Source organism: Montipora capricornis, chromosome 14 (genome assembly GCF_036669925.1).
Source record: "Montipora capricornis isolate CH-2021 chromosome 14, ASM3666992v2, whole genome shotgun sequence".
Taxonomy (NCBI): Eukaryota; Metazoa; Cnidaria; class Anthozoa; order Scleractinia; family Acroporidae; genus Montipora; species Montipora capricornis.
In genome coordinates, this window is record NC_090896.1 from 31584121 (window position 1) to 31598572 (window position 14452).

The 14452-nt window shown below is 41.2% G+C and overlaps 1 protein-coding gene across 1 annotated transcript in view; it reads left to right on the forward strand.

Moving 5' to 3' along the window:
- LOC138033137 (C-reactive protein-like) overlaps window positions 1–14452 on the forward strand; it is a 42430-nt gene that overhangs the window by 6637 nt on the left and 21341 nt on the right. Inside the window, exons 2-3 of the mRNA XM_068880903.1 lie at window positions 2720–2937; window positions 10753–10777. Of these exons, the coding sequence (XP_068737004.1) occupies window positions 2720–2937; window positions 10753–10777 (243 nt within the window). The remainder of the gene's footprint in view (window positions 1–2719; window positions 2938–10752; window positions 10778–14452) is intronic.

A 14452-nucleotide genomic window follows, 5' to 3' on the forward strand; every position in this document is an offset into this window, starting at 1 on the left:
CCTAAGAAAATACACGCTCACTTAGCAGGGAAGTGACGGGCAAGGTTTTACCGACGTGGAAAAAAATAAAATAAATAAAAAATAATAAAACGGAGAAATCTACCCATTTTCCGACTGGGATTGCCATAGGGCAACCCAGTAAAAACATCTTAGAAGCGGGGATCCAGGCCGCCAATGCGCCAAGTGGCCTGGGGCAGAGCCCCACATTTAAGAGAATTTGGTCAAACTTTTTTCGTTTGGTTGTCAGGTGATTGACCGAGCGTACGTCCGTACAGACTCTGGGGAAGGGGGATGGGAGACTAAGAAAGGGAAGGAATGGGAGTCTTTGAGGCGCGAATGGGCGAATTTTCTTGGCCAGAAACTTTTGTGCAGCCCGCGTTTACCCCAGTGACCTTTGTCACTTTTGAAAAAGAGTTTGTGATATTAGTGATGATCAACGGGATAAAGAGCAGGAAAGAGCGCAAGAGAAGACAGGGGCACCCAACGAATCTGTTCCTCACATTATCTGTTCCCCAGAGGAATCTTGCTGGCTGGCAAAAATACAGGTGTTTCGATGAGCTGGCTGGGAAATTTTGTTATTGATAGAGGTTTTGCCTGGGAATTACTGACTATTTCTAGCATTTCAACCCGAGCTGGTTGTAGAAACTCTGAAGGCTAAGGACGACGACTAAAAAAAAAAAAAAAAAAAAAAAAAGAGAACCTCTTCCCTCTCCCAGAGAGTAGTCACAAACATACGACGGCTAGTCAGAGTGATTGCGCTTGCGGAAAAAACCTGTTTTGTCCCGGTTTTGTCGCTTTTGTTCGGTCGTTTCGGATCGATGGATTTGAAAGCGGGCGGAATTCCTGGCTGGGAAATAAATTTGATCAGCTGGCTGGGAAACCAACCAATTTTATCTAGCTGGCTGGGAAATTTCTTATGTGTCTTGCTGGGAAAAAGGAACAGATAATGTTTTCCCAGCAACACTGAAAAACACCTGAAATGCCTTAATAACATTTATTTTCATTAACTGGGGTATAATAATACATTTTACAACAAATTGGTCGTTGGGTGCCCCTGAGAAGAGGCGACGATATTTAAGAAATTTGAGCGAAGATCAGAAAGCCTCAAGAGAAGCCGGGGAGAGAGAAGAAGAGAAAACTTTAATGAAGAACACCGTAAAGCTGAGAAAAATAGAGCAAAAGTCGAGACAAAACACTAACTTGCAACGGTTACCTTTCAGGTAATGTTTTCTTTCTTAATGCACTGGTGCCTCGCTGCCTCACAAATTTATAAAACTCGCTAAAAGAAACGAGGAAAACGTTTGTAATTCCGTGTTGCAGAGATTCTGGCATATTTCAACAGTCAAACACTACGTCGCCATTCAAGCTTACAGCGGACATCATTGGCGAGTTTTCTTGTCATCATTGTCTATTTCGTCAGACATTATAACTGAACTCTCGACGCCGTAAAAAATTATATTGGATTGCAGTAGGTTTATTTGAAGAGAGAGGGTGTAAAGATTATCAGTCAGGCGGGAAATGTTGTGAAAGAGATAACTGTGCATGTAATTTCAGTTTTAGTTCCCGGGGGGGGGGGGGGGGGGGGGGAGACTCCCATATGAAACAAACGGGGATGCTCGTCGTCTCGCTTAGGGGTGTAAATTTTGGATTTTGGTCTCGCTTAGGGTGTTCCGGGCAAAGCGCCAATATTTTATGCCACCAAGGTCTCGTTTAGGGTTCCGCGAAGTAACACAGAAATACGCGAAGAGAAACAGAAGTCAAATTTCCTTTTAAATTTTCTTTTTAGATAAAAGCATTCGATGATTATGCCTTTTTATCATTAAAACTCATTGCGTGTCGTACTTTTGTGTTTTTAAACGGTCTCTTTTAGGGGTCAACATTTGCTTAAGCCACGCCTAGATTGTTCTCCTTTAGGGGTTAATTTCAACATTTTCGACGAGCATCCCCGTCTGTTTCATATGGGAGTCCCCCCCCCCCCCCCGGGTTTTAGTTGTAGATTAAAATTGTTGTTGATTGTCTTTCATCACTGTAAACTGTATACAGTGTCGTGACATTGCTTTCTTTCCAGTTCCGGCCTGCGGTTGTCGTGTTGGTTAGAAAAAGAAAAGTGATTTTATTTGTTGAGTTGAGTTGCTTCGCTAATAAACGTGTGAGTTCGATAATCCACGCCTCAGGTTTTGATGGAAAACTACAACATACAGTGATGACGATTAATTTTGCACTTTATGCAGAAGCATAATTGTCTACATATACACTATATTGCTTTCTGGGGTAGAAACGGGAGCTCCACTTTTACGTTCGGCTAAATCTATATATTAACATTAAAAAAAAAACGCGCTTGCGAGTTGCAAAATGGCCGGCTGTAGTTTTGACGAGAGCACTAAGGACTGGATGAAAGTTTTTCATATCTGAGCACGAGTGCAAAATGTCTCCCTTCCACACACGTTACCATTCAGCAAGTCTTCAGGCCTCGCTTGTTCTAAAGGTGGATGACGCTTTCCACCGGGTAATTCACTATCCAGCGGATAAACACCAGCAAAACCAATTGAGTTATCCAATGGATAGGGATTTATCCAGTGGATAGCGCTATCCACCCCTCGAACAACTGGGGCCTAGTTGGCATTCATCCATCCATTCATCCACCCCTCCCTCTATCTACCCATTCATTTTTTTTTTCAACCAGCCATTATCTAATCTGAAGCCTTTTAATGAATTTCAGGCTATGTGCTAGACAATAACGTCATCGCTTCCTACCAAGTAACGTCCGACTTGGAGTGTAGTGCAAAATGTTTGCGAGACAAAAGGTGTTTCTCATTCAACTATAAAACAGCACTGAACAAAATGCCGAGTGAATGCCAGCTGAATAACGCTAACCGATCCACTTGCCCTGATTGTTTCAAAGTCAAAAAAGATACCACTTATTACCAAGATGCTGAGGTAAAAAGTACAACCAGTCGATTTATTTTCATGTTTTTTACAGTGTTGCTAAGCATTATAAGTATTAAGGAGAAGTAAAAGATATTATAGTGAAAAGCGAACAAGCAGGCTTGATCGAAAGTCACTACTGACTTTAGACTTGCTCCAAGTCACCCTTTTGAAACCCTTAGATTGAGAAATCAAAGCGAACGAGCGACGAAGTCGCGAGAGGGCGACTTGTTTCACCTGCAGGGATTTGAATCATAATTATAAATTCACGCGGGAAAATTGATTGACATACTCTATTTCATGGGTCATGGAGTTTGCTGGACTTTCAAAGTACAAAAAAATACAATTATTAAGTAAACACTGCATTGAAAAGTTGTGAAATGCATAGATCTTTAAAAAAGTAAAGCATTTCTGAGAATTACGCGAGGGCGCAAGGCTTTTGTCCGCAAATAAACTTATATAAAATTACCCAAATTTATGATGGATTCAGTCCATAATTTTCTTCATGCTTCCTTACCATTTCGCAATACTCTCATTCTAGTGACTTTCGTCGATAAAAAAAGTTTTGATTAAAAGCTTCAGTTCTCGAAAAACATTTCTGTAAGAATTCAACAGATTCTCTGCACCTTGCACCGACCGAGTCGGATATCCTTCAGTTCACCGGTAGTACTTTCTGGGCCATTAATAATGGCAGCTGTTATGCCTTGACCTCTCAATCTGGCGACTTGGTCCGGAATTTGTTTTTCATTAAAGACACAAGTGGGGCCACCACAAGAAAAACGGACGATAATAATCCCTGGGCCAAAACCCCCCAAAATGACATTTTGGAACCACTCAAGGGTATTAATGTTACCATACATATTTGAAAACTGCAATTACTCTAGTTTAATACTATATATGTATAATAGAAGTGCTTAATGAGTAGCATAACTGGTATTACTATACATTAGTGTCACCAGCTCGATTTTGATTGGCTATAAGCACATAGCTAATTCTTGCTTGCTCTTTTTCTCTTACGTCATACCTACAGACAATAGATTTTAGACATGTAGAATTGACGTCATACCTACAGACAATAGTTTTATGCAAGCAGAAGTGACGTCACCTAATACCCTAACCAGCACAAACTTTGGCCTTTATAATTATTGCTATCATGCGAAAACCGAATCCAATAATTGTTAATTATCACGTGACCAAGTGAAGCCACTCATTTCTTCTGAATTTGCAGAAAAGAAACAATAACTGCTAAACAACATTTTTTTATTGACTGATTTCGCAGAATCGACTTGCAACCAATAATTTGGTCAGATTCCATTGTTACAAATACTGGAGTTTATGTTGTTTTTAATATGATTGTTGCATTGAAGTGTATTTGAAATAGTGACACCTAATATTTTAGCATGTTCTACTAAACAAAGTTCTTTTGTATTAATTACAATAGGGTCAAATTCACTTCTAGCAACTTTGAAGTCTACAATTAATTCTTTACACTTCTCAGCATTGAACTGGAGTTGCATCTTCTAGGGCTTGCTGAGTTTTCTGAGCATCGTTTGATTCAAGGCTATGTTTCGCAACTTCGACTTATTAGTGGCTGCTTTATATTGATTCTCGTTGCTCTTCTTTTGAAGACCGATCTGGTCTCAGCAGTACGAGTTCGTGTAATTTATCTAAATGTTTGTCCCGTGGAGGCTTCGTTAGCAGGAAGCCTCAAGGTGTTGAGACTTAAAGGGAACGTCCAGTTAAACAAAAAAATATCTTCAAATAATAGGAAATAACCTTTTCAGTCAAATCAGTCTAACTCAGTCAAATCAGTCAAATTTGTTTTCAAAGAAAGCGTTTGTATCCGAATTATATAAGTTCTAGACTCGCCTATTTTTGTTTTCAAATTTCGCGGGCACCGCCATCTTGGGAAATTGTGACGTGTTACGGTTGCCTTATTGTTACTAGACAAAAGCTCTTTGTGTCAGAACAATAGGGCAACCGTAACACGTCAATAATTCAAGTTGGTGGCGCCCACGAAATTTGAAAGTGAAAATAGTGATTTTCAAATTCAGTTTTCCTGATATAAAAACATTTTTGAAACAAATTCCGAGCAAATTTATGTTGCTGTATTCATGGCCACTGTCTGGTCCTCTCTTTTCTCTCTCAGAATTCTTGATCGGACTATCTGGCTGTCTGTTCCTTCATGCAAAATCATTTAAAGCATATTGTCAGCCACTTGAGCAAATGTTCTCTGGTCGCCTCTTATCTTCTGTACCATTACCATTCCTTCAATAATTCTCGCGCTTGGCTGTGGTATTACCCCTGCTGCTGGTACATCCTTCAGGATCTCTGGGTAAGGCCCAAGGCAGAGGTACGAGAGGGTGGCACAGTACATTAGTTCATTTTCAACTTTCTGTTCTCAGCAATGATGATCATTTGGGCAAACAGCACACGATCAGATTTAATGATCACTTCTTTACTAATCCCACTTTGAACTTATCTTTTTTTGAGTGATTACCAAATGTTTTAAGTTTAAGTTTTGTTATATGGTCTTGGAACTTCAACTTGGGAGGGTCAGACTCACCCATGTCCTTTGCTAAAAGTCTTATAAGCCTTTTCTCCTAAAGCCTCTGCCTGAAGCAGATCCTTCTCTCAGGAGTAACGGGTTTACCAGTACTATTCGACTTCTATGAAGATCGGTGAGCTGGAAAGTCGTTCGGGGTGCCCAGGAGAAGCATTTGCCAATTGCAGCACTTGAGCCGCCAATTGAGCACTTGCCAATTGTGGAACACTCCCATCCTCAGGACGGTATCTTTGAACCTCTCACTTTGCTTTCACTGGATATCAGTTGCCTTTGCGTACAATGCTTGGCCAAAGACGAGAACGATGCTTTTAAACTTGAGAGTATTCTTGATCTTGAGAGACTGTACTAGGACCTTATTAACGGTAGTCATGTTTGTAGCAAGTGGGGCAATAGTCGGTAGATATGCGATGACATCCTGTGAGACTTAAACTTCGTTACGGTCACAAATATTAAATCCTGTCCATCCACTCGCTTTTTTCTTCTCTTTTGCACTGAGTCGCAATAAGCTCCAAAGCAAATTCTTCTTTCTTGCCTCTGCCAAGATCTCTTCAGCTGTTACCTCGACGAATGCTCTCGCGCAAGGACCGCAGCGATCACCAGCATTGTAGGGAGGGACGACTGAAGGATCAGTGCTTCTTTTCCTTGTCCTCGCTTGCACAATTCCAGGTGGTGGAGGAAGACTCGGACCAAAATGCCTGGCTTGGACAACAATCCCATTTACTCAATGGGATGTTCCCGATGCAGAAAGGGTTTCCTCTAATCGGTCGATGTTATCCCACGCCTTATGGCTTCAATTAGGTTTTCTGTCAAATCAAATTATGTATTTTGGCTTTTAACGAAAGAAATGTCTAGACTTGAAATGCTGTTAATTGTTAAATATGCCGATATATTTGCTTTTGTAAACAAAGAATGTATTTAAAATAATTGTCTTATTGTCAGCCTCCTTTCTAAAGCTACTATTTTACGATTGCTATCAAGCGAATTTGGAAAATCTTTCACATAAGCTTTCATCAGATATATTTCATATTTTCTTCCCCGGATTGATACTGCGAAGTTACAATGGCCCATGGACTGATATATTTGATTTCTTTTCAACGTTCCCTACCGTTGTTGCCTCGAACATAAATGGGGCAATCTCAAAACACAGTGATTTGCCTGATCCCGTTGGAGAATGAAAAAAAAGATCCTTTCCTTTCAGAGGGCATAGATAGATTCTGCCCGGCAACGTTTGAGCAACTTTTTCAATGTTGAGCAACTTTTTTAAATCTGACCAACATTTTCAATTTTCCGAGCAACTTTTACCAAAATTAATGTCTTATTAATATCACGTCGACATCGAAATGTCGATTTTATAGCGTTAACTTTTATAACCAAAGTTTTTACAACCAAAATTCTTGTTAGAACTTTTACCAAAATGACAATTTTTGATATATTTTGCAATTTCAAATCAAACACCGAACGAAAAATCTTGCTATAAGCACAATTTTCACTTTGTAATTGGGTGTTCTATGGTGTATCGTCCATATATGGATGTCTCGTTGGATGTCCTGTGGTGTATCTTCCATATATGGATGTCTCGGTGGGTATCCTGTGTTAATATTCCGAATATATAATAGCTTCCTGTATTGCTGAAGCAAAATGGCGGAAGCCATACAAGAAAGCGAAGACCTTATTCAAACTGCTAGAGAAAATGGTGCAGAGATGACGGAACCTGGAAGGGCTTCCATTTCGAGAGAACGTAAAGTTGCTAGAACATGGGGCAAGTACAAGGCAAGTAGGATGTCAAATCCAATGACCAAAACTTCGGTTCAAGACCGAATCAAGGAATATCCAGATCATCACTTCGCTTGCGTCAAAGGGCAGCTACGATGAGATGCATGTCACGAAATCGTTGCTGTGAAGAAGAGCACCATACAGAAATATGTGCAGTCCCGAAAACACTTGAATGGCATCGCCAATATCATGAGGGACAAGCCAAAGCCAAAGTATCGAGCAATGTCTGCAAAGGCAAGAGAGTAGGGCTACTTTACCAACAGATATGCGAGTCTTGCGTTTTGAAGTAGTTGAGACACTCCTTAAGGCCGGCATACCAATTTCCAAGATAGATATGTTTTGCGCCTTCTTTTTGAAAAGTATGCCCATACTCTTACTGCAAGTACACACATGAAAGACATTATTCCTTCTATGTTGGCAAGGGAACAAGAAAAAGGTCAAGGCCGAGCTTCAGGATGTTAAAGAAGTGTCGGTTATATTTGATGGGACTGCCCGACCTGGCGAAGCACTTGCTATTGTAGTGCGTTATGTCCAGGAGGATTTCAAGCCTTGAGATTCTTGCAAAGCCAATCAAGGGGGTTGAACTTGCCCAAAGACTGCCGTCCAATATTTCTGTTAAAATCTGTTGGATATCTTTGGGAATCCTCAAGACCTTCAAGATCTCCGCTTAGAGCTTGCCGCTATTGTTGATGCTGGTATTCACTTTACTAAGTCAACATATAGCCTTGAAGGTGATGGCCCCATGATATTTTCATGCTATGAAGATCTTTCAGTTGTTGCTCAAGCAGTTGGTGTAGGCCACTAACCTTGCACCTTGGCTGTTGCCAGAGAAATTGACAATGGCGATGCTGCCCTCCAAGCTAGATTGACTGATCAGGCTAAAGCATGTATCCAGCCAGGACTGAACTTTTTTCAAGAGAAGTCCAGCGATCATTTCCGCAATATAGTAAGTGCATTCAAGGTAGCACGCCTTCGTTGCACAATTCAAGTTCAACTGTTAATGCGTAATGCTGCAGCACTCCAAGAATTCAAGAATTTTCCTTTTGTGGTGATAACACCATTGCTAACCTGGCAGCAGAGCCTCTGGGGTATCTTGCTGCTGCCGATGGTATTGTGGACTTAAGTGAGAAGCAGAAATTGGCAGCCTCTTATTTGTCATAGTCTTTGTTTGAAAATGAAAGGGAAATTTTCATTGCTACTGCTTGGACTTCTTAGGGAGCCTCAGGCAGCCTCTCATTTGTTATAATATATATTTTCAAAAATAGTAGTTTCATACTTCAAATTCCCAATTCAATTGAAAATACTGTTAAGACATCTCTAGCTCAGCGAATGGAAATGGATGTATTTTTTGACTCACTATGTTGCTAAGCCAACAAAATTGCGGCCCAGTGAGTCTCTTTTTAATACAAGACAAGACAAGACAAGAGGCCGACCGCAGTCGAAGGCAACCCGAAGTCTCCTTTTTCTTAGCTTCTACAGTAACTCCCGGCATCTGCCGTGACTCATTGCAGGGATGGGCGCCACTCCAATCCCGTTACATGCACAACGCATGCATGTTTTTAATAAAACCATATTGATTCAGTATAATTATGCCATATGGTATTTAGAAAAAATTGCTTGATCTTTTGAAGCTGCTGAGATTAGAAGCTTGATTCTCTGTCATTTTTGATCATCCTAATTTCTGTAGACCAAGTTCTATCGCATCTTCCACATCTTCCATCACGACTCCCGATGAGACTTCAACAACACAGTCAGTGCAAAAACAATATGGCGTCCTAAAGCTTCTCACCATTTGAACCATTAATATTCTTAGAATTGTTGCCGTCACCGGTGAAATTTTGGCGCCAAGCAGATGGCAAAAGTCCTTTAAATTGACCCAACCAGTCGTCACTAAGCGGGAAAAAATTAAAAGGTCTTTGAGAAAGTCTAAACTGACATTAATTAAAGCGTCCAGATTACAAACGTCGTCAAGTGAATGTTCTGGCAATCATTATAAGGCGGAATTACCAAAATTTATTTGCTTGTTTGGCTTATACTGTATATGATTTTTTTTCATATTTGGTGTGGAGTATAAGAATTCCTGGAAAATGCGCCGAGTCCTTGAGAATTGAATAATTGAAACTGTAGGTCGAAACCCTTCCGGCCTTCTTTTTGGAAAGTCAGCACTCGCTTATTCCAGCAATATCCATCAAATGAATCACGTCTTCGAGAAGGTTCAGTGAGATAATGTAAAAGCACAAAGATAATAATTTTTAAAAGTACAACCTCATAACTTTAACACTTGCGCTGTCAATTAGATAGTTTTGACAAAGATAATGATTATGATTAACTGGAGCTTCAGGCTGTCCACAATAGGTGAACGTTAAGTCAATGAGTGAATCAATGGGTCACTCAGTTCGACTTTTTTTTTGTCAAACTATAAACACAGGCGGACCACCCTCTGTTGGTGTTGTTATGAATCAGTACAAGGATAAATACATTACGCGGCTGAGATTTGCTCGGTAATAAAGTTTGAAAGCAAATAATTCAATGAAAGATCAAAAAAAGTGTCAACTGAATCCTGTGCCAGGATCCTGTGTTATATTTTAGTCGTTCCGAGCTGTTCGAGGCTTCATTCTCCGAGGTCTTTTCTCTCGACCGACGGTTAGACAGTCAAGAAAATTGGTAAGGTAGGTAGCACCCAGCCGCCGGCTTGTTACCTCGTAATGTTCAAGCTTGAACTGACGCAAAACCAGGGAGATTCTCACCCTAAAAACACCAGCATCCAATTAATTAGGAATGTCCTCATAACTTCGCCGAATGTGAACGCCATCTTTCGAAAATTCACCGGAGAAAGGCGATCCTGAAACCCATAACAAAGCTTTCTCAACATGATCGGTGCAAGAAACCAGGCCAAAGGAATTCGAAGCATTTGAGTCTGTTTGATTTTGCCAATCAGTGCAACGCGACCGTTGGCAGTTCCTAGCCCCTCCTGGCAGTTCCCAGTTCCCAGGCAGTTCTCCTGGCAGCTCCCAGTTTGTTATGGATTTCAGGTTAGCCTTTCTCGAGTGATTTTCGAAAGATGACGCTCACATTCGGCGAAGGTATGGGGACAGCCCTAATCGATTGGATGCTGGTGTTTTTAAGGTGAGGATTTCACTGGTTTGGCGTCAGTTCCAGCTTGGACAAGACGAGGTCAAAAGCCGGCGGCTGGGTGCTATCTACCTTGTCAATTATCTTTACTGTCGGTCGAGAAGAGATCTCGCAAAATGACGGCTCAAACAGCTCGGAACGACCAAAACAACATAACACAGGACTCAGTTGACACTTCGTTTGATCTTTCATTGAATTATTAGCTTTCAAACTTTATTGTTGAGCATATCGCAACCGCCTTAATGTATTTATCCTTCTACAAATCGATAACAACAACACCAACAGAGGGTGGTTCGCCTATGCTATAAACATCAAGAACCAACTTGAGAATCTTAAACCGTTTTTTTTTCTTTCAGATAAACAATTGTATTGGAAGTGATGGTAAGTAGCCTTGTCAAATTTTATCTAGCTTGTAACGTTTCATTGTTTTAATTAACGTGTACGTGCACTGAGCTGCGAGTTGTTTCAAACGATGCTCATTGGCCATTGCGAGGCATCTGTTCTCATAGGGACCAGTAGAGATGGTTTTTGTAAATTGAATTCTTCCGTCTCCTATGTTTCAAAAACGTTCGCCGCCTCCACAACTAGTGAGTCAGGAACAAAATCTCAAGTGATATCATTTATGATACCGGATGCACTCTCTTAATATCATGGTCCACTGCACTCAACTAACTTCAGTCGTTGGAAAACCAGTCAATTAAAGGCAAGTTTATTTGCAAAGTTAGTGAGACGAAAGTAAGACCAGAGTACTAGGCAGTAGGCAGCAACAAGCTGCCACAGATATAGACTTGCACAACAAAACATTCTTCCTTTGGCATCTAGCCCTCCAATTCCTTCCATAGGATCCTTGATGTTCCGAGCAGGGCAGCTTTTTGAAGCTAGATGGGCGTGTCTACCCCAATGACCTCAAGACTCCAACCACGATCGGCACAACATCCGTTTCACTGACATCTTTCTAATTTCTTTTCAAGTCCTGAAACGTATCCACATTTTTCCTTTTGTATTACTCAAGCATCATATGGTGTTGCTATATCAATACAGGGGCTGGCTTTCTTGCACAAACTTCGTGGTCTTTCGATATATTTGTATCCCACAGGAACTTAAATTCATCTTTTCCCAAAACACTCTCATGGCACATGTTCATACCACACCCCTACTCAATGAAAATTACACTTTCCAGCAAAAGGTGCCAGTGTTAAAAAAGTGGTCCCAAAGGCCAATGCCTCCTTTTTCATTCTCTTGGATCGGAGACAGCCTGCTTTGGGCAACGGCTGACAATATTACCTATATTGCTCGTGTTGGTTCAGTTATTTTGATACTGCTTTACCTTTCATGGGGTCCTTACTCTCTACAGCTCTTCATTTTTTTCATCCACCCTGACCATATGTCGGTTGCCAAATTGAACTATAACTGAGTTGCAATACGAGCATTCAGGTTCTTGAAGTTCTTGATCCAGACCGACCTTGTACAAAGTCAGATCCTGGCGCTTTCCAATTTGGTAACATTGATGCTGAGTAAAGATAGCATATTTTGGGCTGCCCCGACCATCTGGAGGCATTTCAGGATCCAAAAATGTGGCACCTTGTTATATGCCTTCTGTAATGTAGTCCGTACAACCCATTGACAAATTTGTCTACCTTCCGGGGTAGGGGCCGTCGCCGAAGGGGAGGTGGGAGGGGCAAAAAATTCCACACTGGACCAGAACGGCGTAACTTGGCGAAAGAGAGCGAAAACCAGAGAAGCTTTGCATAAATAGGCAAATGAGTTCCCTGGGGACTTGAATAGCATTGTCTCAAAAACCCTGAACAAACAGAGGAAGAGACATGAGATGCGTCTCATCTTTCGTCACGGGACATGCCAGCCGCGCGGCCTCAATGCTAATTTTCAGTTTATTTGAAGCTCGCGCGCGCGTGCACAACGCAACTTTCAAATTGTAAATCAAATACTAGGAAGCGTGGCTTAAAACATTAACGAACATTCCACTGATGAAGGGCACAGTCCCGAAACGTCACTTTCAGCAACATTCTCAACTTTTATCCATTGCTGTTGATTTCATTTTCTCGCTGAAAAGAAAACTGCGTTTTTGGAAGCAAGATTGTGTGTGACATTTTTATTCTTGGTCAGGAAATGTTGAATTGAAAACTATAAAGATCAGAAGAACTATGTTTAGTTTACTTTATACTCACTTATCCCTAACCGCTTGCATTATTTACCAAGAACCGGGAAAGCAGCGAATTAAACTGTCTTGCCTCGTTATTTCTATTGCGAACTGCTTGGGTATAAAATAAATATGGGTTGCTTGCTTATTAATTGAGGTCCAGTTATAAGTTCAAACAACTAGGTACCACTCGTAGAACGTGTATTTCCCTGATGCCGATATCACTGCAAAAGTGTGGCTCCACGCTTCATAGAAAAGTGCTCGAAATAGCCTAGTAGTCTGCTGTTAAGGTTTTTCTGATCGAAATTCATTTAATTTCACAGGATAATCCTCTTCGAGGATCTTCGAAGTGTATTTCATTTCCCTGACTTCCTGTAGTTCTCATGACTTTCCTCTTTATCAATCACTTTCTGAGTCCTAGCGACCAGCATCCATTCGACACTCTCTTGAAGATAAGCATGTAACACCTTCCTCTCTTTGTCTACACATTCCTCTATTGCTATCAAACTTCTTCCACCTTCCTTCCTCCCATGGCAGATATAATCTTGCAACATTACTCCTTGTGTGCATGCATCCATTCATTTAACCCATCAATCAGATTGCCTCCATTCAGCTTAGATTTACACAAATCTTAACCCTCCTGAAATACTCTGCTGTAATCCTATTCTTCATTTTGGTTTTTCAATGTCTGGTCTAAGTGTAGCATTCCAAGATACTTGCAGCAATCCACCTCTACCCCATTTTTTTTTTTATTTATCATGAGGTAGTTCTATTTCCGTACTCTCAACTTATTTTCCTCTATTAATTTCTATAATGTTAGCATGGTAATCTACTATGAGGCAGAACCGAACGCAACAACAACACGTTTAATCGAGCAATATGGCTGCGAGCACATGGCATGTCGCAAGGGCCCCTGGGAAACAATGGCTTACCCAACAGCTTACATCACATCTCCCTTCCAAGCAATAAGCAGTCCTCCAAAAGTTCAGAGAGGAACTCTCTGTTCAACCTATGAACTACGGTAGCTTTCTATCAGCTACAACAACTAACTAAGACTGTTTTATAAATGATGAAATGGTATATGAAATGAATCATATATGAACTGCGGATATGAAATCAAGTGAAGCTATGATCTTCGCAGGTGTACTCTGCGAAGATCATAGCTTCACTTGATTTCATATCCGCAGTTCATATATGATTCATTTCATATACCATTTCCTCATTGATTCATTCCTCACGGGACCATTGGAACCCACAGCTGACCAGCTCCCAACGTCAGTGGCTTCATAGCTCAGTTGGTTAGAGCGTCGCACCGGAATCGCGAGGTCACGGGTTCAAACCACGAGTTCAAACCCTGTTGAAGTCCAGAATTTTTCAGGCCTCTCTACGCAATTGTAAAAATTGCGTTCATAACTGCGAAGATCATAGCTTCACTTGACTGTTTTATAAGAAAGTGAAAAAGCAAATAAACAGGCCAAAGTCAGCTATTCTCGGAAACGTTCTGGAACTCGTATTTCACTGCAACTTCGGGCACTTCTCCTTGGGCCAACAAGCGGGGTAGAGCACACTGGACTGCCGGTTCTCTCACAGGGGGAGGATTCTACGCAAGGTGTACTCTCCATTTCGCTGGGCGTTTCAGGGAGGAGGTTTAGGTGGCGCCTGTTTCTCCTTAGCTATCCATTTGGCGTTTCGACAGTGTAGGACCGAGGAGTACCAGCTTTATCTATCACGGTCCCCTCAACCATTTTACTGGGTAGCCAGACAGGATCTCCTGGTAAGAGGTCTGGGAGGCTCTTAGCAGAGTGTCGTCGATCAAAATTCTTCTTCTGTGTGGATTTTAGTACAGAATCGTTCTCCCTGAACTGCTCTAAGTAAGGCGAGTTAGGTTCCAGGTGGCT